The following is a 25,959-nucleotide window of genomic DNA, read 5'->3' as shown; positions in this document are numbered from 1 at the left end:
ATGGATACACAAAATGTGGTTTACCCAGGCTGCTGTCAGTATACCATGGAACATGACTCAGCCATAAACATGAACAAAGCTCTGATTTATGCACGGATGAACCTGGAAAACACCGGGCCAAGTTAAGGAAGCCAGTCACACAGGCCACACGGTGTATGATTCCATCTGTATGCGATGTCCTCGACAGCAAGTCCATAGAGACAGAAAGTAGATTAGTGGATGCCAGGGGTCGGGGAAAGGAATGGGAGTGACTACTAATGGGGACAGGGTTTCCTTCTGAGTTGATGAAATGTTCTGGGACTAGACAGAGCTGATGGTTTGCAGCATGGTGATTGTATTTAATGCTACTGAACTGTACACTTTAAAATGGTTTAAGTGCGCCCAAACCGGTTTGGCTCAATGGATAGAGTGTCGGCCTGCGGACTGAAAGGTCCCAGGTTCGATTCCGGTCAAGGGCATGTACCTTGGTTGCGGGCACATCCCCAGTAGGAGATGTGCAGGAGGCAGCTGATCGATGTTTCTCTCTCATCGATGTTTCTAACTCTCTATCTCTCTCCCTTCCTCTCTGTAAAAAATCAATAAAATATATTTTAAAAAAATAAATAAAATAAAATGGTTTAAGTGGTGTTTTATCTTATGTATACTTTATCACAATTTTTAAAAAGCCAACATGGAAGCATTTATGAATGTGAAACAAATGCAAGAGAAAGACAGAGACACACAAATGTAATTGCAAAGGCAGCAAAAATCTCAGGAAGGAGGAATAAGAAATTGATAACACTGGGTCCTTTGGGGAGGGAACCAGAATGTGGGAAGGGAAGTGAAAATGGGGGTGGAGGGGAGATACCGCCAACACTTCTTGCACCATGTACACATATCAATTACCCAGAAATAAATACAATACACACTTTTTTTTTTAGAAAAATAAAACCACTAGAGATTCAAAAATTGTGGTAAAATACACATAACATAAAATGTACAACTTTTTTAAAATATATATTTTTATTGATTTTTTACAGAGAGGAAGGGAAGAGGATAGAGAGTTAGGAACATTGATGAGAGAGAAACATCGATTAGCTGCCTCCTGCACACCTCCCACTGGGGATGTGCCCGCCACCAAGGTACATGCCCTTGACCGGAATTGAACCTGGGACCCTTCAGTCCATAGGCCGACGCTCTATCCACTGAGCCAAACCGGTTAGGGCAAATGTACAACTTTTAAGTATACAGTTCAGTGGTATTAAATATGCTTACATTGTTGTGCAACCAATCTATACAACTTTTTTGTCTCATAAAGGTAAAACTCTGTCCCCATTAAACACTAACTCCCTAGCCCCCTCCCTCAGCCCCTGGCACCCACACTTCTACGTTCTGTGTCTATGAATCTGACTATTGTAGGTATCTCATGTAAGTATCCTATATAATTTGTCCTTTTGTGACTGACTTATTTCACTTAGCACAATGTCCTCAAGGTTCATCCATATTGTATCAGGTGTCAGAATGTCCTCCCTTTTTAAGGCTGCGTAATATTCCATCGTATGGATGGATTACACTTGCTTCTCCATCTTTCCATCAGTGGACACTTAGGCAGCTTCCATGTTTTGGCTATTGTGAATAATGCTGCTATGAACATGGTTGTGTAAGTATCTCTCATAGACCCTGTTTTCAATTGTTTTAGTCACTCAACTTATATGACTTATTTTTTTTTCAAAACAGCATGAGACTGATCACAAAGATGAAAAAAAGTAGTACAGTTTCCATAAACTCTCTACTCAGCTTCCCCCAGTGAAATAGTTTATCTTACTAAACCATTGTCACCCCCGGGAAATTAATACAATGTAATGGACTTGGGTTCCCCAGAGTTGTAAAAAACTTATTCCCCAGAGTTGTAAAAAAACATTTCATTTGTAAAGAACTGTTCCTTTTCAAATTGTAATAAGTTTTCTTAGGGAGAAAATGGAGGCCAGCAAGTATGGTGGTTAGAGCTGGCTTTGGTTCAAATTCTGCCTGACTCCTTATGTGGCCTGTACCCTCAGATGAATTTTTTTCCTATTTCAAGCCTCAGTTTCCTCAACTGTAAAATGGGGATTAAAGACTACTGCAGGCTTTTTATCCTATACTAGAGGCCCGGTGCACAAAATTCATGCACCGGGGAGAGGGTGGTCCCTCAGCCCGGCCTGCACCTGGATCCCTCTTGCAATCCAGAACCACTGGCTCCTAAACATTCATCTGCCTGCCTGCCTGATGCCCCTAACTGCCCCTCTGCCGGCCTGATTCCCTAACTGCCTATCTGCTCTCTCCTCCTGGCCTGATCCCCCTACCTGCCTATCTGCTCTCCCTTCCTTTCCACGCCCTTTGGACCCCCCACGCAGGCTTGCTGAGAGCTCTCTGCCACGGCCCCACCCCTGTCCTGATTGGTTATTATGTGATGGTGTCCTGGACAATTTGCACATTCCTCTATTATTAGTATAGATAATAAAACCCTAATATGCCAGTGGTTCTCAACCTGTGGGTCGCGACCCCTTTGGCAGTCGAATGACTCTTTCACAGGGGTCGCCTAAGACCATCCTGCATATCAGATATTTACATTATGATTCATAACAGGTGATGAATGTCCTGGGGCTGCCATAACAGATGACCACAGAGTCAGTGGCTTGAAAAGACAAATTTATCCTCTCAAAGTTTGGGAGGCCAGAAGTCCAAAATCAGTGTCAGCAGGGCCACATCCCCTTTGGAGATGCTAAGGGAGGGGTCCTTCATTGTCTCTTCTAGATTTGGGGGGTTCCTAGCATTCCTTGGCTAGTGGCTGCATCACCCCAATCTCTCCCTCTGTCTTCTGTGTCTCACATCTCCCTCAGCTTTTCTCTTAGAAGGATACCAGTCACTGGGCTTTGACTCCATCCTAAATCCCAAATGATTTCATCTCAGGATCCTTAACTTAATTACAACCGAAAAGACTCTTTTTTCAAATAAGGTCCACTCACAGGTTCAGGGAGTTAGGACTTGGACATACCTTTAGGGAGTCACCATTTAATTCACTACATGTGGTATCTGCCAGGTGTCTCCACTATTCAAGTCTCTATCAACTTACTATTTTCCCCTTTCTCTATTCTATTTTTTTTAGAAGCGATACACTAAGTCCAAAATGGAAAAATTCTGTCTAGTGGATGAACCAGAGCTTACTCAACCAGTCCACTGTTATCAGACCTTTATGTTTTTGTTCCTGCTGGTTTAGGGTTGGCAACATTGCTGCAAGGTCTGGCAGAATGGTTCCCTACATTTGCAAGACCTCCTTAGCATAAGTTGTCAGAAATGAATTACTGAGTGGATGTGACACTTTTATGGATTCTGAGACATAATGCCATTTTCCCCACTCAGAAGAAAACATATGTCCACTGGTTTCACCATAACCTTGCTAGCACCGGGTTTTACAATGTTCCCCCTCCTTTTTTTTTAGTGGAGGGTAGGATATTTTTGGTAATTTGATAGGTACATTGGTCCTCACTCTTAAAGGTTTTGCTGTCAGAAATACAATTTCAACTGGAATGAAAAAAATAGGAATATTGGTTCAAGAGATAAGAAAGGATAGGGATTCACGAAGCATCAGGTACAGAATTAAACAGGGCCAAGACTCTGGAGTGGAGAGATGGCCATGTCTGTGCCTGAATGACGTTACTCTGACTCTGCAATTCCAGCACCAGCCTAGGACAGCCCTCTGATTGGCTGAGCCAGGGACATGTGTCCATGAGGAGAGGGGAGAAGGAACTATGCTGACTCCCTCAAATAGTGGCCCATGCAACCTCTCATGTTTTTGCTCCTACAAGTCAGAGTCCAGAAGGCCTAAGTGTACAAAAGCACAATTAAATGTGCCACACACCAGGTAATAATGAAAATCTATGCAAGGTACCAAAGTTCAAAGTGTAAGATAGGGAATGATTAGATTTTGGGGTCAGTCATTGAAGAGTCCACGAAGCAGCTACGCATCAGTGCAGGTTCTGGCCATTGCAGGGGACAGAATCCAAACTCCAAGTGGATGAAGCAATAATGAACTTCTTGGGCTCACGTAAGTGGAAAGTCAGACCTAATGGCTTTAGGCATAGCTGGATCCAGGGGCTCACACCATGCCACCCTGTCCACCAAGCAGCTCTTATGTATGCTGCAACCTCATGGCACTGGCTTTTCTCTATCTCACTTGTAAATTGCACTATTTCAGTAAATAGGAATATCTCACTATTTCACTTTTAACAACCTCCATGGAAAACACTCTTCTCCCTCTTCTCCCTCCTGACCCTCAGTATCTCTCTCAAGGGAGATTCTTTTTTTTTTTATGTTTTTATTGATTTTTAGAGAGGAAAGGAGAGGGAGAGGGAGAAGGGGGGGAGAGAAACATCAATGAGAGAGAATCATTGAATGAGAGAGAATCATTGATCAGCTGCCTCCACCCCACACTGGGGATCAAGCCAGCAACCCAGGCATGTGCCCCCGACCAGGAATGGAACCATGACCTCCTGGTTCATAGGTTGACCTCACCCACTGAGCCACGTCAGCTGGACTCAAGGGAGATTCTAATTGGCCTTGCTTGGTCATGTGCTTCCCTTTTAATCAATCACTATGCCCAGGGGAATGGAGAACTCTGGCCACCCTATGTTGAAAGGACTTACAAAAGCCGCAGTGACCTCACTCTACCACTTGGGGTCACCCAAGTGGAGTTTTCAAGGGTGAATAGGAGTTTGCCAATTGGACAAAAGAAGAAGCCTCCCCCAGCTGTTGTAGCTGGGTGGTTGAGCATTGACCTATGAACCAGAAGGTCAGGTTTCAATTCCCCGTCAGGGCACGTGTGGGCTCGATCCCCAGTAGGGGGCGTGCAGGAGGCAGAGGATCGAAGATTTTCTCTCATCATCGACATTTCTCTCTCCCTTTCCCTTCCTCTCTGAGATCAATAAAAATATATTAAAAAGAAGAAAGCCTCTGCATAGAAAAGTCAGAAAGGAGTGATGCAGCACAAGATTTCTTCCTACTTCCACCACCACATTAATGCCGGGGCACTTCATGCACCCCAGTTTCTGTTGTTTACATCAAGTAGCCTTTACCCTAACAAACCAAGTTTGGCAGTTCATCCTGATCCCTCTAACACAGTTAGGGCATCGCTGTTGGCTGCCGGTCAACATCCTGCACCCATCCCAGACTTCGCCAGCTCCCCGGGGGGAAGCCTTGAACTGATGATAGATGGGACTTGGATAATAAATGCGTCAGCTGCCCTGACCCTGGGTGGGACCACAATGAGACATGAGCTCTTATGCTGTTGTCCCAGCTGGACTGACCTCCGCTTGCTTCCTGTGTCATCTTCTTATTGGTGCCCCCCGCAGGATCCTTCCCTTCCTGTATCAGGTCTCCACCCCCAATGGGGGCATCCTGGAGTCACCCCCTGAACACACTATGTGACCTTGAGTACTCATCTCAGGACCCCCAAACTAAAGCATGAAGGACAACTGTTGGTAACAAGTGTCTGGCACTTTATACGGGGTCAGTCATTGGCCAATCCACTAACATAATGACAGATATGCTCTAAACCCCGATACCTGTTAAGTATGACCTCATTTGAAGCCAGTGACCCAGTGCACGAATTCGTGTACATTTAAAGGCAATTAATTAGAGGAAAGATTTGTGCAGTAATTACGTTACTGCAAAAAACTACATATCAAAATAGTATAGATAGTATTATAAAATTAAAATACAGAATATTTTAATATCACTATCCACCCTTTATAATAGAAATGTCAAGAAGAAAATTAGTAAAATGTATATGAAAATAATAAATTGATTAATAAACAAATAACAACATGATATAAAAACATTGACAAAACAATGATTGATAAATTGATTAATAAACAACAACATGATATAACAACAACAAAGTGCCAATAGTTGGTCTTCAGATACATTCTGGCGTCGCATGCGATTGGCGCGAGTGAGAGTTTTATACGTATCGCACATGCGCGAGTCAACGTTTATTTTAAAATTGCCAGTGTGCGTCATATGTACCAGTGGGTCAGACAATCGGACTTACCTACCGTCGGACACTTAGCCTTTTATATAGAGAGATAAGGTCTTTGCAGATGTAGTTAAGGATCTTGAGGTGACATTACCCTAGATTTAGAGTGGTTCCATTAAGAAAAAGGACTGTCCGTGTAATAGAAAGGAGAGAAAGATTTAGACACAGGCCCACAGAGAGAAGAAAGCCGTGTGAAGAAAAAGATATTGGAGTGATGTGTCCACAAGCCGAGGAACTCCAAAGCTTGCCAGCTAGCAGAAGCTGGGCGAGCAGCATGGGATGAACTGTGTCTCTGCGGCTTCTGTAGGAAGCAACCCTGCTGACACCTTGCTTTCCGGCTTCTATTGTGTGATTTCTTACAGCAGCGCAAGGAAGGAATACATTTACCTACTCATTTCGTTTACCGTCTGTCTCCCGGCCATCTCCGCAGCCCGAGGAGAGCCAGTTCTGTCAGGTCCGTTCACTTGTGTTTCCAAGAGTAAGCAAGTCGTAGGTGCTCAATAAATATCTATTGCATGCCCATGCATTCGTTGTGCTTAGTATGTGCCAGATGATGTCCAAAGTGGCTTCGCTCGTTTCATTCTCACCGAAACCTTCTATAGAGCAGACTCTATCATTACACTGGGTTTATAGGGTGGATAACTAAGGCTCGGAGGGGCAAATTACCAAAATATGTGCCTTGGATAAGGAACAACTACAATAGTATCAGAAGCGTAGGAGCCCCCCAAACAAAACAAAACGAAAAAGAAAGAAGAGTCAGGGGCCCGAAGGCACTTCCTAATAACCGTGGAGCCTCGGTTTCTCCAACTGCAAGGTGTAAGGAATAACCAGTTTTGTCCACAGTGTGGAGCCCACATCAGCGAGGGTTTCACATGAGCATGCGCTCTTACCCACAAGCCTCCAGTGCCGGCGCACGTTGCTCCGCCCCGTTTTGCAGCACTCACCGCGGCACTTTACGGCTCTTTCCCTTATTCCTTCGGCGGGAATACGGCACCGCCCGCCCCTTGTGCCTAACAGGCCCCGCCCTATTCCACACGGATTGGTCACCCTACCTTTGAGCCCCGTCCGGACTGGCTCTCGTCGCTGCCATTCCATTCAGTCTAGTGGCGCGCGGCGGGGCGGCCACCGGCGGGCGCGTGAACGGAGGCGGCCGCGGCGGAAGTGACCGGCGGGCCAGGTGCCTGCCGCCACCATGGTGAGGGCAGGGTGATGGCGTGTGCTCGCCAGGAGGCGGGGGCGCGGCCTCCAAGGCACCTCGGGGCTGGCTCTGGGCAGGGGCGGCGCGGAGTGAGTGTGTAATGGGGCCCGCCCTCGGCCCAAGGAGGAGAAACTGAGGCCCGAGAGGGCAGGAGGCTCTCCTAGGGTACCCAGCGCGTCGGTCTCCGAAAACTTAGGCTTGAACGAACGTGTCACCATAGTATGGCGGCCTGGCCGCAGTCCTCCCACTTTGTAGATGGGGAAACTGAGGCTGGAGAGGACGGGGACCCGCTGAAGGGCCCGGTGAATGCAGCAGAGGGAGTGTGGCAGGGAAGTGTCCCCGAGTTCCTCCGACCACCGTGGCCTCCTGTTGGGGAGCTGGAATGCGAGGAAGGAGGGGGCCCGCCTGAGTTCTCTCATTAAACCAGTTTTGGGGACTTCGGGGTTTTTTTTGCAAAGCCCTAGAATGCAGCGCAACTTCCGGTGCCTCGTATTGAGGCTGAAAAGCAGATCCAGAAAAGGGGTTTCTTCTCCCCGGATCACAAAGCAGGGGGAGAGGGCATTCTGAGCCAGGAGCGGACCAACTGCGCGCTCTCCGTTCCCAGAAGGAAACATTGAGACCCTGACAGGGCGACGGAGGCCCCCGCAGAGGAATTCCGAGCCGGGCTTCCGGGGGGAGTGCGTGGCCCGGGAGCGCCCGCGTCGCGCTGCGACTTGAGAGAAGGGACCAGGTTCCTCCCCGCGAGGAGCAGCATGATCCCTCTTTTAAGCTCCGTGGCGGCAGATCTTTGTACTTGTCCCTGGTACAGTCTCAGAGCCCAGAACCGAGCCCGTGCAAGGTGCAGGCCCATCGTTTCCACTGGCATGACACCTCCCCAGTTCCCTGTGGTCCCGGCGGCTGGAAGCGGAGGGCTGGGTGTGTACGCGGGGATGGTGGTCCATGCCGGCTTTTGGACTTGGGAACCTCAGGAGCCCATTGGGTCTGGCCCAGGATTGGCCCGGACCTGACAACCAGGCTCCAAACGTTGTGAGAAAGCCCAGAGAAAGGAACCCTCTTTCCTTGCGCTTTTCTGACTTTCCCAATTCCAGTCTCCCCCAGAGCTGAGTGCTTGGCCCTCTCCCATTTCTTTGGACACCTTCACCCATCTTCCTCTTTCCCGTTGAGTTTTAAGTTCTCCAGCACAGTTTGGGCGTGAGGATGGAGATGGCCAGACCTGGCCACTGCTCCTGGTCGTTGGTTGCAGCCGTGGAGGGCTGTCTGGATGCCACCTCTCCCTTGAGCTTCTCCTTATTTGAGGGGTGGGGCGAGCATTCCGCCTGCCCCATGTGCCTGCCTGGGCAGTATGTGTATTTCCCTTGTATTTATTCAGCAAATATTTCCTTAGTCCACCTGGTGTGCCCAGCCCCGTGCTTGGCATTGGACGAAGCCCACACTTTCTGAGTTTTCCAGTCCAGCAAGAGGCGTGGTGTTTCAAGTCTAGCCAGGGAGACAAGTAAACAAGATAATTAGAGACTGGCTAAGTGCTATCATGGAAACAGCCCAGGGTGGCCCAGGTGGAAACCTCGCTTCCTAAATGGGGTTATTATGAGGTCCTGGCAGAGGGAGGTGATGTTTGAGCCGCAGCCAGCCTGGGGAAAGGCACCCCAGGCAGCGGGAATGGCAGGAACAAAGGTTGAGCAATAGGGACCTGCATGGAGTGAGGAGCAGAATGGGCCTGTTTGCTGGAGCCTTGTCAGGTCTGGCCCGCCTGGGGGGTGAGTGAGAGGGAAGTCAGGGGAGGGCTGGGAGCAAGTGCTGGTCCCGTATGTGTTTCAGGCATCCTCGGCTCCTCTGTGGATAGAGTGCAGCCAGTGACCGCCGTGGAGGATGTGGGTCCTCCAGAACGGTGCTGCCAGCAGCTGGACAACGTGGTGACCTGAGAGGGGCCATCATCAGCCTAGGGCAGCGATGGCGAACCTATGAACTCATTTTTTTGGTTGATTTTTCTTTGTTAAATGGCATTTAAATATATAAAATAAATATCAGAAATATAAATCTTTGTTTTACTATGGTTGCAAATATCAAAAAATTTCTGTATGTGACACGGCACCAGAGTTAAGTTAGGGTTTTTCAAAATGCTGACACGCCGAGCTCAAAAGGTTCGCCATCACTGGCCTAGAGGCTGTATATGTCATAAAATACATGTGTGGGTCCCTTGCGGACAGGCATCCGTCTGCTCTCACTGGCTTATGACCTTGCTCTGTGTCCCTGGGCAACTCCTTCCTCTGACCCTCCCTCTGCTTCTTGGCAACTGAGTCCATTTTTCATTCTCACATTCCAGGTCTGGCCGGGCCCTTCCCCTTTCCAGTGATCTGGGAGCAGAACCCGGTGTCGCATCACCTTGGTTCAGATTCCCTCTTGCCCAGGAAAGCCCACAGCTTCTCCATAGTAAAGGCAGTCTGGGCGCGTGGCCCCAGGTGCCATTCTGGTCCTCCTGGGAGTTTCCTTCACGCCCGGTGCAGCGTCACACTGATGCACCCAAATGAGAGGGGTGTCCCCAACCTGCCCATCCTCCCTGGAGCAGCTGCCTCTCCTCCACGTGGCTCGTTCTTCTTATCTTGCCAGTCCAGGAAGCCAGTGCAGGAAGTGGGCTGGGGCCTGGCTTCCTGTTGTCTCCGGACCTCCCTGGTGACTCTTCTGGGGAAGGCCTCTGAGATACTGGATTGGCCCCCAACCCAGGCCCTTCCATGGAGAGCCACCCCGTGGGGGTTGAGGGCCATTTCCACCTCCACAGGAGATGCCTTCCATTCTGCCACCTGGAGAAACAGCTGCCCATATCGAGTGAGTCGTGTGAGGCCAGGGCAGGATGAAGCAAAACCTCTTGCTCCCTGAGGCAGTTTCCTGTCTGCAGGGTCCTTAGGCCAGAACCTTCCTCTGGCCGTACTGATTGGCTACCATTGGGCCTGGACCCAAGCACCACACCTGAGTCACTTTCTGGAGAGCCGGAGGTGGCTCCAGTGTATGGGTCCTGATTTGTGTTTCCAGAGTGAGAAGAGCTGATTTTTTTCCAGGTGCACCATGTTTGTTATTAAAAAGAAATTCAGTAATGACGGAAAAAGAAATATCTTAAAAGCCCACCTTATCTGGGTGAGCTTTAAAAGATTCCATCCTTTATCTGCCATCTCTTGCAATAACCACAAGCTTTCTCTGCAATGTTTCTTCCTCTTACCTGGTGAACTCCTGTCTTTGAAAACCCAGTTCAGTGTGTCCTCTTCAGATCAAGGTGGACTCCCCACTGTGCTTGGCCGAGTCACTCTTGGTCCAGTTGGGGCTGCCCTCCGGCTTCAGACAGAGTCCAGCCAAGCTCTCTTACTAGCTCTAGTGCTGGGCAGAGTTCTCTGAGCCTCAGTTTCCCCATCTGTAAAGAGGGTGTGACAGTTGCCATATGCAGTGCTGGGAATGAGACCTGGAGTTGGGTGTATTCATCTTAAATATCAGTTGAGCAAAACAGCAGCAGAGGGACCTGTATGCTGTGATGCTGCTGATAAGCATGGTGGGTGTGAGGACAATGTGCAGTGTGAGTTATAAAAAAATACCACATAAACAGCACTGGGCCTAGGTGTCAGCTGCCCCTGGGAGGAAAGAGGGGCCTTGAGAGGGTTCTTTCCTAAACTGGGGGGCAGGTGTGTGTCCTGGGGTTGTGCAGAATGAGGAGAATGCCTCTCCCGGACGGGGTTAGGCGTGTGTGCTCCTGCTCTCCTGGTGCTATCGTGGGACCCTCCCCAGAGGCCTGGGGCTCCCGGAGCTGATTAAACAGACAGATCTTGTACTTTTGCTTGCATTTCAGCTCCCGTTGTCACTGCTGAAGACGGCTCAGAATCACCCCATGGTACGTACCATCTGGGACAGCCACTTTCAGTGGGCACCAGCCTTAGCACAGGGATGGGGACACTGGGCCAAGGGTGAGGTGCCTCTGGCCAAACCTGCTTCCCCACCTGTCCACACAACAGCAGCTTGTCTCTTACTTCCCACACAGGTCAGGACCAGTGTCATTGTTGCTGCTTACAAAAGTCATATGTGCTTATTAAAAATGTCAAACAGAAAGAAAAGTCAAACACGAGAGAGACTCATAGTGGAAGCTCCCTCCATTCATTTTCCCAGCGGGTTAACTAATTCTGTGATGTATGTGTGTTCTTTTTATTCAGGGTAATTCAAATACCACAAAACTCAGCCCTTTAAAGTGAATAATGCAGTGGCCTTTAGTAAACTCACAATATTGCACAGCCATCACCTCTCTGGGATCCAGAACATTTCCGTCATCCAAAAGGAGACCCGTGCTCTTTAGCAGTTCCTCCCCATGCTTCTGGCCCAATCCCTGAGAACCACAAACCCACCTTCTGCCTCTGGATTTGCCTCTTCTGACACTCCGTATAAACGGGGTCGTGTAACAGGTGGCCTGTGTGTTTGGTTTCTTGCACTCAGCATGTTTTCAGGGTTCCTGTATATTGTGGTATTTTATGGCTGAATAATAATCCATTGTGTCGATGGACCACAATGTGTTTATCCATTCATCAGTTGATGTACATTTGATTTTTTTCTGTCTCTTGGCTATTTGTGACTATTTGGCTACTGTGAATGTTCATGTATACATTTTTACATGGATGTATGCCTTCACAAATATCTGAGTTGATTCTTTTTTGTTGTTGTTAATCCTTACCCGAGGATATTTTTCCCATTGGTTGTTTTTTGTTTGTTTGTTTGTTTTTAGAGAGTTTGTGACGGAGGCGGGGCGGGGGACAGAGAAACAACAATGTGAGAGAGACAGAGAGATTGGTTGCCTCCCGCATGCACCCTGACCAGAGGCTGGGGATCGAACCTGCAACCCAGATATGACCGGGAATAGAACCCTCGACTCTTAGATGCTCAGGCTGATGCTCTAACCACTGAGAACATGGGCCAGGGCTGAGTATTCTTTTGTTTGTTTTGAAATCACAACCTTTATTGATTTTATTGGGTTTTGGGTCTTTTTTTTTTTTCCTCACCAAAAACAAAAGGTTTCCTTGTAGAAGTGCCCCACAAAGTATACGAGAAAGCAGAACATTTCCCTGTAAGATAGGCCTCTCTGGGGGCCTGGGCTCTGTGTGCCGTGGCCTGGGTACTAAAAGGAGCCGAGGACATAATCGGAATGAGGGTGGGGCTACTCTTACTGGCAGGGCTGCGCCTCCCGTGGGGCCCCTGGCTGACTGGGGACCCGTTTCTCTCCAGTTAGTGGAGCTTAAGAACGGGGAGACGTACAATGGGCACCTGGTGAGCTGTGACAACTGGATGAACATCAACCTGCGCGAGGTGATCTGCACGTCGAGGGTGAGTGCCCTGAGCTGGAGTCTGCGCCTGACGCCCGGGGGCCGTCGGGTGGGGCGGGCAGGCGTGGGGAGTGGAGGCAGTGTGGCCAGCAGTGCTCGCTTGGACCGGAGGCTTACAGAGCTTCAGCATTCTGGCTTCCCCATGAAGTGAAGGCCCTTCCCTGCACCTGTTGGGAGGAGTAGGGGGGCTTCCTCAGCCTACCACAGGTCATCCTACCAAGGGTGGGGCCTAGGTGAGGAGCAGGGGCCTCCCAGTGTCCTGGACTCTGCACCTGTGAGGACTTTGCACCTGTGGGGATGTTTCCTGATCAGGTACTGACCTGTTATCCCTCTCCTCCTGCCCCTGCTTCCACCCCTGACAAAGGAAGACTCAGGCCTGAGGGGGTGCTTCTGGAGACAAGTCTAGTGGCAGCCTTGGCTGCTGCGGTTCCAGGCTGCAGGCCATGGTGGTGTGGCGATGGGGTATCTGGGGGCAAGGACAGCCCTGTGGCCCCAGAGGCTCGCTTACCTTCCCCAGGAACTGCAGGGCCAGAACCTGAGCTCCCAGGGCTGGGAAGTGTCCCTGGGGTCACAGGCTGGGAAGACCCCAGAGCCATGAGGACAAGGACGGCGGTGGAGGCAGGCGCTCTCCCAATAATGTGCATGGGCTCTAGCCTTCTGCCTGGATTCCAGTCTTGGTCCCCATGCCCGCAATAGCCCCCCAGGTTACAAAGGAAGAAGCTGCTGGGGGCCTTAGCCAGGTTGGAGCTGTCTTGAGCCGGAGGGCAGCATGCCCCTAGGGTTTGCCATGCCAGAGTACAGCACAGCATAAGACAGTCCCCACCCCTGGTCCATCCTTCTGCATGGTTCACACTCCAACGGGCAGACTAGTGGGCATGGCCCCTCCCCTCACCTACACAGCTCCATGACCTGTTTCCTGTAATGGGGCACGAGCTTCCACATCAGCTGGAAGCTCTCTCCTGGTTTTCTTGCCACATGACAGGCAGCAGGTGTAGGGCAGCTCCATTATAGTCCTAGCAGACAGTGCTGCAGTGCATGGCCTGGCGTGCATGTGTCTTTCTGCACATGGCCAGTAGGTCTGTGTCCACTTGTAGAACCAACTACGGGGTTCGGGGAAAGTTTGGTCCAGCCTCCAGAGTCAGCTAAGCCTAGAAACATGGCTCCTCTGGGAGTTCCCTCTGTGACCAGGTGGTTGGGAGGAGAGGCTGGGATGAGGTTTGAAATCCCTTGGGCAGTGGGTGGCAGAGTCCAGAGACCCCAGGGGCTAAGGTCCCAGGGGAGCACTGGTTGGCGGGCGCTAAACTGCCATGGAAAGCAGAGTGAGGTTCCTGCAGGGAGCGTACTGAGCCTGGACTGTCCTTGGCTGAGGGAAAGCCAGTCAAGGAGCAGCCAGCCCCAGCCCTGGCCTCCAGCTTCCATGGAATCCTTCTGGTTCTATCTGGCTGTACTTTGCATCCCCATGGACTTGGCCCCTCGCCCACTCTTTCTGGGAAAGGAATGTGCAGGGCCTCGTGGGGTTCCTGTGTGGGATGGGAGCTCATGTACGTTCCTGGGAAGAGTTAGCCCTCGAATATTCCGTCTGACCCTCCGAGTGCTTATGCTGGGCCAGACCAGACTGCTGGTGAGTGTCAAGTGAGAGGACTGGGGATTTCAGGGAGCCTGGAAGGCAAGCCCTGTCAAGGACCAGAATTAGCTGGACAAGGAAAGGCGGGAACGGTGTGTGCAAAGTCCTAGAGGCAGGAAAGCCCTCCTTGTGTGTTCCAGAAAGTTTCATCTGGAAGGTGTGTTCAGTACCCAGAGAGGGCAGCCAGGGTGGGGCTGGATCTTAGGCGCTCCCCTGGTCCTTGGCCAAGGGACCCTGGCTGGGTTCTAAGCAGGGAGAGGTCTTGGTCTGATTTCTAAGGGTGTGGGGAGAGGAAAAGGCTGCCCAGGCTTCTGGCTCTAGGCAATAGGGGTGGGGCTGGGAAACGAATATGAGGCCCTAGGCTCCTACCCAAGGGCAGCAGGAGGGGACTTCAGGGAAAGGCCTTGTGCTGGTTCCAAGATACGGGGTTGCGGGGAGGGGTAGTCTGTATCCTAGGAACCACAGGGCTTTTAAAAATATATATATTTCTTTATTGATTTCAGAGAGGAAGGGAGAAGGAGAGAGATAGAAACATCAGTGATGAGAGAGAATCATTGATTGGCTGCCTCCTGCACACCCCACACTGGGGATGGAGCCCGCAACCCAGGCATGTGCCCTTGGCCAGAATCGAACCTGGGACCCTTCAGTCCGCAGGCCGATGCTCTATCCACTGAGCCAAGCCGGCTAGGGTGGAACCACAGGGTTTTTACTTTGCAAACCCCCTCTCTCTCCAGCCTCAATTAGCTCCCCTGAAAATTGGCATCTTGGGGAGCTAACCCTGGCGAGGGCCAAACCTGCCTCCCCTTTCCCCTCCTGGACCTCTTCACCTGTCACATAGGATGTCTTCCTGCTGGCCTGTGTCCCACACCAAGCTCAGCCTCTGCCAGGAGATAGTTGGATGAATGAATGAGTCAGCTCTAGGTCCAGCCCAGCAGATTGATCTGGTGCCCACACAGACCTGGGCTTTAAGCCCTCGTCTCCATACCTACCTGTGTCTGGGCATGGCATGGCACCTCCCTAGAAAAGGTTCCAGAAGGTGTGTTCTAGAAGGCTGGGGACAGGTGCAGACAGGAGGTGGGTTGTGGCAGCACCTGGTGCATGGGGCAGCCCCCTACCCTGGGCTTTGGGCTGCAGGTAACAAACCCCATCCCACACTGGAGGACAGATTGACACCATCTCCCATGTAGCTCTGCCGCTCTTCCTCTTGTGCCAAGGGTGCTGAGGGTCTGTAAGACCCCCTTTAGAGAGGCCTCGTGTCATATCTGGGACTGTGTCCTTGGCAGCCTACAGGGGTGATGCCAGAGATACAGGTGGCACCCAGCTGTCTGTACCCACTCTGAAGGGACCCGCATGGATCTGAGATCCCCACCCCCTGTTGTGCAGGATGGGGACAAGTTCTGGCGGATGCCCGAGTGCTACATCCGCGGCAGCACCATCAAGTACCTGCGCATCCCCGATGAGATCATTGACATGGTCAAAGAAGAGGTGGTGGCCAAGGGTCGTGGCCGTGGGGGCCTGCAGCAGCAGAAGCAGCAGAAAGGACGTGGCATGGGGGGTGCTGGACGAGGTAGGTCCTACACACACACACACACACACACACACACAAGTGGCTGCAGCACGTGGCATCTATTTCAGCGCAGTGTTGACATTCTTGGCTGGTGCTCTCACAGTGCAGCAGGCCTGGCTCTGAGCCTCTCCCCTCAACTCCACCCCCCCTCCCCCCCGCCCCCCTGCAGCAGAGCCAGGGGGGCTGTGACTCACAGGGCTCTTCTGTGGAGTGGCTATTGCTGCTGACTGCCATCTGTCCCAGACCCCAACTCGGGGTCCCAGCTGAGTCCTTGGTGCCCAGTGGATTGATCTGGTGCCATGCAGACCTGGGCGTTAATCTCTCATCTCTGGGCATGGCCTGGCACCTCCCTGAGTCTCAGTTTCCCCTCTGTAGAGAGGATCTGGTGGTGCCCACCTGCTCAGGCTGCGGGCAAGGACCCCAACTCAGGGCCTGGCACAGAACCCTTCCCTGCCCTGACTCCTTGATGCCAAGGTCACACCTTTTTTATAGACTCCCCTCACTGCCTTGACATGACAACTCTGGCATACAATTAAATTTGTTGTGCAGTCAGCTGGGGCCTGAGCCTAGAGGCCGTCTGTAAGCCCCACCTTCCTGGTTGGGTGCCTGTTCTTGGAGTGGCCTGCCCTCTTCTCTTCTTATGTATGGACCTTCTGAATGCCAGGCCTGGAGCCAGCTCTCAGCCAGACTCGGGTGACAGGGCACTTCAGGTGGAGGGTTGACAGAAACGGGGGGTTAGTGGGCCCTGAATTCTCAGGGGCTGTCTGATACCTAAGGCCAGGCTCTTTGCACTGGGGGGGTACCACTGGTGACTAAGCTGCAAGGAGGGTGGGGGGAGTGGCCTGCGCAGGCCACTCTGAAGAGAAGCCACCTTGGCAAAGCTGGTCTTGACCATGAGAGGTGAGATGGGGCACCCCGTGCCAGCATTGGTCACTGGACCTACAGGATGGTGTTAGTGTGCGGGAGGTCCTGGGTCCCCCGTGTACACCTTAGCCTCAGAGTTGGGGGTCTCTGCTCCACCCCTGGCCAGAGTCCTGCCCCTGTCCTGGCTCCTGCTCCACTTACTCCATAGCCCAAGCCCCCACCCCAGCCCCCGTCCCTCTCTCCCAGGAAGCCTGACCCAAGCCTCGATGTGACTTGTGGTCCTCCTCTCTCCTTCCTCATACCCTTTGCAACCTGGGGGATCTGGTCTCTTCTGTCACACTGAGGACATTCTCGAGCACCACCCATACCCAGCTCTGGTCAGACACTCCACCCCAGATTTTCAGCCTGCTTTTCCCCACTTTACATAGGGGGGCCCTACCCTGGAGCCTGGCTCCCATGCAGCCCCCACTTCTGTCCTGCAGGTGTGTTTGGCGGCCGTGGCAGAGGCGGGATCCCAGGCACTGGCAGAGGTCAGCCAGAAAAGAAGCCCGGCAGGCAGGCGGGTAAACAGTGAGCTGGCCCTGCATTACCCAGAGACTTAAGCCCTCCCCCAACAGGCCGCATGTCTGCTCCCGTCCATGAGTCTGTTCAGAACAGAAAAAAAGAGGCAGGTGTTGGGGGGACCCCACCTGTGCATCTTATGGTCCTCCTCTTTATGTTGTCTTTTTTTTTTAATTAATTTTTGATAGAAGGGAGAGAAAGAGAGAAACATGGATGTGAGAAAAACATCATCAATCTACTGCCTCCGGCATGTACCCTGACTGGGGATGGAGCCCGCAACCTGGATATGTGCCCTGACTGGGAATTGAAACTGCAACCTTTTGGTGTACAGGACAGTGCTCCAATCACCCAAGCCACACTGCCAGGCATTACGTTCTTTTTTTAAGCCAGCATTTCTACAGTTGAAAATATTATTTGGTGGTTTTGATTTTGTGAAGTCGCAGCCAACTTGATTCCTGGAAGGCTCTGTGTGTGAATGCATCTGTAGAGCCTTCCCCCTTGTGTTATCGGGGGCATTTTCCAAATAGGTTTGTTTTGCATCTCTTGTTGGATCCCTGTGTGGCAAACAGATGGGAAGTTTTCATTTTAAGGTCTTTGCACTGAGATTGACAGTCCAGGGAGTTTTCCTGAGACAGACCTGACACTGTTTTTTCAGAACAAATCCGCACAGACATGTGCTTCAGATGCTGTTGTGGGGCCTTGGTGGGGCCCTGTTCCTTTGCTTTTCTCCCTCTTTTGTGTTACAAAAATAAAAACAAAACAACTACCAACCACCAATCCGAAGTTTCTTTTGAACCACTGGCACATGATAGCATGTGGTATCCTCGGTAAGTCACAGCCCTGTAGGAAGTTTCCTTTCTAGGCCTGCAGCACATCTCGCGGAGGGTAAGCACTTTCAACAGGACTTTTACCGTGTCCTACATTTTCTTATGAAAGGCAAGAGTTTCACGCATTGTGGATGGTGGTGCCTTGGAGAAGAGGGGAGAAGCTTAAGAAAACACAAACATTACTCGAGGCAGTCGCCTTCTCTGTTTGGGTGAACTCTGGTGTGAATGGTTCTTGCAAAACAGCGGAGTGTTGGTGGCAAGGCTGGGCCCTGTCGGGGCCTGCTGGCTCCCACCCCCACCTCTCCTAGCATCATCTCTCTCTACCGAAGGCCTCTGGGTTCCTGGTCCGCGGGGTTGGGAACAGGCTCATGACACAGGTGTTCTGTCTGGTGGAGCTTTGATGAAATGGGGGCTCTGGGATCAAGTGTCCCATGGGCTGTGATGGGAAGTCTTTTGGGGGCCTGCTCCTGGCAGTTTAACTGTGATTTGGACCAAGAGTGTCCGGAGGTTCCCAGCACCTTGTATCCTTCTGAAGTTCAGGGATGTTAGCCTGTCTCTGGTCACCACACTGCCCTTAGCCCCAGCCACCTGGCCCTGACCTTTCCAAAGGTCAGCTTGGCTAGCTGTCCTGTCATCTTACCCCAGACATAAACCACTGCCCTAGCCCTGCACTTAGGTGTCTGGGCTTCCTGAATGCCCTGCCTTGAGCTGGCTGTTAGGACAGCCCTGTTTGTCTTCTTCCTTATTGGTTTGAAGAAACCAGCCTCAAACCCTCAGTAAGAGAAACCAAAAGTAAGGGGCCTCAGTCTTTCTGTCCTGATGGTCTGTCCGCAGACAATGCAGGATCCTCAAATGTGGCAGTGACCTCCTCCCCCTGGAGTTTGCTCCTGGTGGCCATCAGGGAGCCTCCCTCACTCAGGTGTGATTTAGCCTGGGGCCAAGAGCCCGTTTCTGGGACAGATACAGCTGTGGGAGGTGTCTCTGTTGCTTTTCTGTGTCACCCTTGCCTGCACACACCTCCAAGTCATCCTTCCTTGATGCCTGCACTGAGCCCACCACCACCACCTCCAGGGGGTGTGACAGCAGCTGTCCTTCCCACCCGCCAATTGGACCTTGGTGCCAGGCTCCTCCTGGCATTGGCAGTAAGTGTCTCCGGTGGCTCAGCATGTGCCCCGGGGTCCTCTGCCACCCCCCTGTGGACAAAGGGCTGGCTGCTTAGCCAGGGGAGGGGGGTTCGGGAGAGGCCTGCTGTCCACTCAATGGGAGAGGCCACCTGCCACAGCAGGAACAGAGGGCTGGCTTAGGACAGGAACAGGGGCCACAACCCATCCAGGTGCTTTTGGAGGAGAAAGTAGAGGTGGTCAGAGAAGGCAAGAAGGTGATGTGTGAGAAGGGCTTGAGGGAGGCAAGGGAGCCGGCTGTCTTGGGGGAGAGTTCAGATGGAGGAACAGCCCATGCAGAGCCTCTGTGCAGATAGGTGATGGGAGCAGAGTGAAGGGGGGCAGGAAATGGGTTGGTGCAGGCCCTGACTGAGATGGGAAGCGACAGAGGGCTCTGGAACACTGAGGGCCAAGGTGAAGCCAGGAGACCAGGAAGAGGTAGTTCTGGGGACTTGGAACTTCTTTATTGGTTTTAAGAAACCAGTAAAGCCCCTCATGGAGGCCATGAGGTGGAACAAGGAGCAAGGCTGCCATGAGGACCCAGGCAAATGGGCTGCCCATTCCACAATAACCCCAGGACACCGGGGGACCTTTCCACAGGGGGGGGGGGGGGGGGGGGGGGAGGGGAGAGGCCCCAATGAGGGGACACAGTCAAACCAGCTCTGGAAGGACAAAAAGGCACTGGTCATGGGAGGAGAGCAGAGATGGTGGTGGGAACAGCAAGTGCAAGCTCCCGGAGATTCTATGGCCTGCTCCCACACTTAGGCACAGAGAGGATGGGTACCTGACCCAGGTCACATAGCTCCTCCCTGTTTCGTCCTTGAACTTAGGGGATCCATTTACCTTCTCTCAGTTCTGTTGTGTCAAGCAGAGTCAGGAGTCTAGAGTCAGTTGGGGCAGGGAAGAGGCAAGATAGCCTCCTGCTTAAAAATTCACTCCCCTTACTATGGTTTCAACTGAGAGACAGGGTTCAAGGCACATAGGGCCCTGCAGGTTTAAAACACACACACACCCCCACCCCCGTGCCTGCTGGTAACAAGTCTGAGTCTACCTCACGGGGTTGTTGGGAGAGTTACTGGAGGGAATGCTTGCTATACAACAAACACTCTATTCATGCTCCGAAGCGCTCAGTGGTGCTTCAATGAGCACCTGTGGAGCGCCTGAGCTCCCCCCACTCCCTGTAAATCTCCAGGTCAGGATGATTGGCCCATGGCGGGGCGGGGGGGGGGGGGGGGTAAGCAGTGATGCCATCCAATGGGCAATTGCCAGGCCGCTGTCCTCTATGCCCCAGAGGCTGGCACCAGATGCCTGGCCTGGTGAGCAGTCACCTCACAGGCCCCTTCCGGTCTAGGCCCAGTCACCCAGGGGTGACTCATCCGTGCCCCGCCTCCACTGGAACCAGGCACTGAAATAGTCACCCAGCTCACTGTCGGGAGTGGCCGTGGAAATATTTCAGGGCTACATTCAGTGCCTAAAAATACTCTGCAGGTCCTCATGAGCCTTCCCCTCCCTCATTCCCTTCTGTTCCTGTGAAAACCATTCCTGTGAGCACCCCAGGTCCTGTCCCTCCATGTTGTGACCCTCTAGCACATTGAGTGTCCCTGGTGACCAGGGTTGGAGGTTGTCTCTAAATGCATGTGGACTGTGGTGCAGTGGCCGGCCTCCACTGTCACCATGGAGACCAGGATGCAGTTTTCCACGGAACATTCTGGAAAAGCAACCTTTCCTGAAACCCCTAGAAGTCTTTTCTTGGAGGGGGATGCCTGGATGCAGCAACACTATCCAGGGATATCTTAACTGTTTTCCTTAAAAATGAGAAAACTGTTTTTTTAAAAAATATATTTTTATTGATTTCAGAGAGGAAGGGAGAGGGAGATAGAAATATCAATCATGAGAGAGAATCATTGATTGGCTGCCTTCTGCATGACCCCTGCTGGGGATCAGCCCACAACCCAAGCATGTGCCCCTGACCAGAAATGAACCAAACCTAGGCCCCTTAAGTCTGCAGACCAATGCTCTATCCACTGAGCCAAACCAGCCAGGGCAAGAAAATTATTCTTGCTGTTTGTGTCCACAAGTCTGTAGAAAGCAGGCTCCCCAAAAGAGCCCTCAGCTGGACTGAACCCCATAGCCTCCCCTACTTGCTGTGAGACCCCTCATAGGTTGTAGGTCCTTCTTTCTCCCTCTCCCCTGGGGGGCAGACTGTCCTCTTCAAGGCACCCAGACGTCCTTGACATCATCCCAGCCATTCAGCCTCCTGTCACACTGTGTCCTAACAGAGAAGATGGGAGAAGGAGAGAGAGAAATAAGCGTCTACCTCCCGCACCAGGGATCAAGCCGGCAACCCCGGGATGTGCTCTGACCAGGAATCAGACTAGCAACTTTCGGTGCACAGGACGACACCCAACCAACCGAGGCACATGGCCAGGAGTTCCTGCTTTTACCCAGTGTCCTTTTTATTATTTCTAAGTGGGTAACATTCACTAACATAAAATGGACCATTTTAAAGTGAGCAATTTGGTGCCCTTCACAATATTGTGCAACCAGCTCTATCTGGTTCCAGAACATTTTCATCCCAAAAAGAAACCATATCTGTTCCCACCTGCACCAGCCCCTAAACCACAAATCTGCTTCCTGTATCTATGGATTTGGTTGTTCTGGACATTTCAAATAAATGAAATCATACAACATGTGGCCTTTTGTGTCTGGTTTCTCTCGGCATCATTTTCGAGGTTCCTCCACATTGTAGTGTGTCACTCCTTGTTGTGGCTGAATAATACTCCACTGTGTGGATGGACCACGTTGTTTATCCTTCAGCAGCTAGCTCATGGAACTGTTGCTAAGTGCTTATTGAATGTTTACTCTCTGCTAGGCACAGTTGTAAGCGCTTAATCCACACCTTTCCATGAGGTCATGCTGTGACCACCATGCCCAGGTGCCCATTTCCCAGTGAGGGAAATGAAGGCAGAAAGTGGCAGACAGGCCTCCAGAGGAACCACAGACCATACTCTGGAGGTGGGGATAGAAACATAATAAGGAAGCCAAGAATCAAGCAAGATAAATGCCAGGTGAAGACCCTCAGGGTCTTCCAGGCAAACCAGTATGTGCAAAGGCCCGAGGTGGGAGTGGGCTGATGTGCTGGAGAACAAATGACTGGGAAAGAGGAAGGTGGAATAGACAGCCGCTACAGGTTCTGGGATGTGTGAGGAAGGGTTTGAACTGTACTCTGAGATGGAGAGGCAGAGAGAGATGCAGGAAGAGAGGGTGAGAGACTGGGAACAGGAGGGAGAGACTGTCTCAGATCCCACACCTTTCAGCAGGTGCTGGATGGGTTGATGCAGGAACTGATCCAGCTACCCCAGGGTCTTAACCATCCTTCTCCCAGTCTCAGAAGCCACTTCCTGAGTGGACCCTGCAGAGTAGGGGCCTGGCAGGGTGCTGTGAACACGGGGACAGGCCAGTTGGGTACCAGATGCTGCTACCTGCCTCTGCCTGAGTCAGCATCGCCATGGCAACATGGATTCTACCAGATCCTCCTTCGGGCACATCCCCCATCATTGCAGGCACTTTCACGTCATTGCCGGGGGCAGGGGCACAGTTATTTTTACCCAGGCTGCTGACAGCACTCAAGGACCAAGATGCCCATTCCGCCATGCCTCTCAGCCCTTTTGCCTCCTAAGCAACCAGCTCCCTGCAGACTTTCCAGGCTCTTCCTGGAAGGGGGCAGGGACTGTCTAAAGCAGGGGGGTACTGCAGGTGAGGAAACATCCTGTGCGAGAGCTGGCAGTGGACAGCTGGAGTGGGCAGAGCTAGGGGGTGACAGGGACTGGCTGAAGCAGTAAGCCAGAGTGTGGGGAGGCCAGCGTGGTACTCAGAGGGAAGATGGCCCCTGAGCCTCCCGGACCATGGGCACTGGTGGGGAAAATGAGGCGGGGAGGGTAGTCATGGGCTCCACCTGGGCTGGTGAGGACTCCAACTACCCATCACCCCATCTGCTTATGGCAGGTGCTCCTGTGATCCTCCCGCCCTTACCTTCCCCCATCTCCCCTCTTCTTACCCCACCTCGGGCCTCCTCCTGGATCCTCCAACTTACTGTGCATTCCGACCTCAGGTCTTGCATGTGCCACTCCGGCTTTCAGGTGCACCCTCCCAGCACCCCCTTTGGAGGTGGATCCTCTGCACTCCCTGCAATTTCTTCCTAACTCTTAGCACTACTTGACATTACATGTTATCTGTTCTTCCAGCTGTTCCCACCCTAAGAATGTGGGCCTTGGTTCACCCGGCTTGTGAATGGCAGTAGCCAGTGTGCAGAGTGAAGGGGGAACCAGGCGATGAAAGGCCAGTGTCTGGGTCCTCCCCGCCTGACCCAGAGCTGCAGGACAGAGTGGGACCTTGGAATGACCTACAGCTCGCCGGGCAGGTTGGCCCTCAGTTCAAGCCCACAGTGGGAACAGGAAGTCAGTGGGCAGTGGGCAAGCCAGGCCAGGGTGCCTGCCATGGAGCCTCCACGACAAGTTGGGGTGGCCTATGAGCCCCCCTCCCCCCATACACACACCATGGCCACATACTGATCATCCGTGCATGTCACCACCAGCTCCAATTGCGCTGCCCTGGGAGACAGTCACTCCATCTTCACTGAAGACTGGTTCGTTCCAGTCCCGGCCAAGAACGATGGATCCCAGTGAAAAACATGATAAACATGTTCTTCCTGTCTCCAGCCTTTCCCAGCTGTCTCCTTCCTCCTTTCCTCTAGGTCGCTGGCCTTCTCCCACTGGCTCCACCAACTTTTCTTCCCTCCATCTCTGCCTTTCGCTCTTTACATCAGCTACTATCTCCCCTTTCTCTCCCCATAGTTCTATGCTCCCGGCCCCTCAACCCCCATTAATCCAGCCTTGGAACCGGCCCCTTGGCCTTGGTCTATCTATTCATCAAATGGGCTTTCCAGGACCTTCAGTCCTGGGCGGAGGAGGGTTGGGCATCGGACACTCATGCCCTCCCCAGAGCCGGGCAGGCTTCCAGGGACCAGCGGGGAAGGGGTTAACCGCATGGCTTCCCCTCCCCCCAGCCCTGCATTTAATTAGCGGCCCAGGAAGTCAGCCAAGCTTGGCGGGAGCGGGGAGAGGAGGAGAAGTGGAGGGGAGGGGGGAGGAAGTAAAGGAGGTGGATGAGGGAGGAGGGGCGCCGACGCCAGCCTGGAACTCGAGTCCCGCAGCGCAGGGTCCCCACTCAGGATGTCTGGGCTCCCAGTTCTGACCTTTCCACACCCGCCCCTCCCACCCCACCCAGGACTTCCAAAGGCCGAGCCGTGGTGCATGTCGGCTCTTCCTATGGTTCGGTGGGGGAAACGGAGGCCCACGCAGATGTGGCAACCAACCGGGACTCAGCCCGGCCGCCCAGCGCTTCCTCGGGCGGGTCTGTCTGCGCGCGGGGAACAGGACAATGCGGCCAGCCGGCTCCGGCCGCGCGACCTCGGGGCCGTCGCGATGTGGGCTTGTGCGAGCGGGGGCCGGGGCTCGGCTACAGCCCTCCCCGCGCCTCCATGTCCCTCTGCGGGCGGAGCGTGGGGAGCCTGGAGGGCGGACCCGACCCCCCAACACACCCACAGCCTCCCGCGCGGCCCCGGTGTCTGGTTTGCGCAGCCCCGCCCCCTGACGTCATTGCTGACGCCCCCGCCCCCCCGTCCCGCAGCTGCGGAGTTAACGCTTCCGCTGCCGCCGGCCGCGCCACCCCCGCCCGGGCCGCCGCGGAGGCTGTGGGGACGGAGGGGGACGAAGGGAGGGCGGCCCCGGGCAAAGCGAGGCCACGCGGGAGGTGCCGTGCGGCCTCCCGGCCTTGCCTGCGCCGAGCTCCCCGCCTGGAAGGCGTCTCCCGCCCCATCCGAGCCCTGTTTACTGCGCTCTCCCTCCCTCCGTGGCCCAGAACCTTCCAGGCGGGGCGGGTCCTGTCCAGCTGGGCTCCCCGCCCCGCGGGAGCTCCCGGAGCCCCGGGCGGGGTCCTCTCACCCAGCAATTCTGTCTCGAGGTTGAGTGTCTTCCCCCCATTTCCCAGATGAGAACCGGGGAGGCCCGAGCCGATCACCCAGCTCCTGCGGCTCCCGGCCTCCCCTCCCCGTGGAGGGGCCCCCATTCCCACCGCGGGGGGGCCCGCAGCCCGCCCTGCCCCAGGGGAAGTGAGAGTGAGGGGCCCTCCCCCGTCCTCACCACTTCCTCCCCGGAGGCGGGGGAGGGGGACTGGGGAGGGGGGTGGGGCGCGAGGAGCTTTGCAGAGCGGCCTCGGCCCGCAGGGTTCGTCCGCCCCGCGCCCGAGGGGGGCCGAGCGAGTGTTTTACGAGTCTCCCTTCCCGGGGGCGGGGGCGGGCCCACTTCCCTCCCCGGAGCCCCGACGCGATGGACCCGGACTCCCTGCCCCCTCCTCTGTGCTGCCTGCCGCGCCCCTTCCCACCTCCTCGCTCACGGGCCGGGCCCTTACCCTGAGGCCCGGTCCGGCTGCAGCTCTGGCCAGGCCAGGCCCCGGGCTCCCGGCCCCCCATCCTCCCGGGGAGTGTGCCTGGATTCCAGGCTGCCTTCCCAGGACGGGAGCCAAGCTTTGCTCAGAGCCTCGGTGTGTCCATCCGGAAAATGGGGGCAGGTGTCCCTCCTTGAGGGGCTGCTGTGGGGCTTTAAGGAGAAGTGTCGGGAGTGGGTTTGCAGTCTTGGCAGCATTGCTGCGGCCGCTCGTTAACTGCCTCATCCATTCATTACTTCACTAACTCATCCCTGACCCCA

At 53.3% G+C, this 25,959-nt stretch overlaps 1 protein-coding gene across 2 annotated transcripts; it reads left to right on the top strand.

The window, feature by feature from the left end:
• The first annotated feature begins 7,095 nt into the window (after positions 1-7,095).
• LSM4 (LSM4 homolog, U6 small nuclear RNA and mRNA degradation associated) lies at positions 7,096-17,403 on the top strand. Of its 2 annotated transcripts, none has more exons than XM_036311771.1 (5): positions 7,096-7,247; positions 11,077-11,118; positions 12,495-12,593; positions 15,600-15,783; positions 17,130-17,403. In XM_036311771.1, exons 1-5 carry the CDS (start codon positions 7,245-7,247, stop codon positions 17,219-17,221), a joined length of 420 nt encoding a protein of 139 aa, XP_036167664.1. In that variant the 5' UTR covers positions 7,096-7,244; the 3' UTR covers positions 17,222-17,403. The 2 variants fall into 2 exon arrangements, with proteins under 2 accessions (XP_036167664.1, XP_036167663.1); XM_036311770.1 differs by lacking the exon at positions 7,096-7,247 and adding an exon at positions 9,747-10,070.
• The last annotated feature ends 8,556 nt before the right edge of the window (positions 17,404-25,959 follow it).

Source organism: Myotis myotis, unplaced genomic scaffold, assembly GCF_014108235.1.
Source record: "Myotis myotis isolate mMyoMyo1 unplaced genomic scaffold, mMyoMyo1.p scaffold_m19_p_6, whole genome shotgun sequence".
Taxonomy (NCBI): domain Eukaryota; kingdom Metazoa; phylum Chordata; class Mammalia; order Chiroptera; family Vespertilionidae; genus Myotis; species Myotis myotis.
Note: the sequence above shows the minus strand (reverse complement) of the source record. Positions and strands in the feature narration are given on the sequence as shown.

Coding starts and splice junctions, on each gene's coding strand:
- LSM4 (XM_036311770.1), top strand. CDS start 9,762: ATGCACCCAAATGAGAGGGGTGTCCCCAACCTGCCCATCCTCCCTGGA. Junction 10,071..11,076: donor GAAACAGCTGCCCATATCGA/GTGAGTCGTGTG, acceptor CTTGCATTTCAG/CTCCCGTTGTCACTGCTGAA. Junction 12,594..15,599: donor AGGTGATCTGCACGTCGAGG/GTGAGTGCCCTG, acceptor CCTGTTGTGCAG/GATGGGGACAAGTTCTGGCG.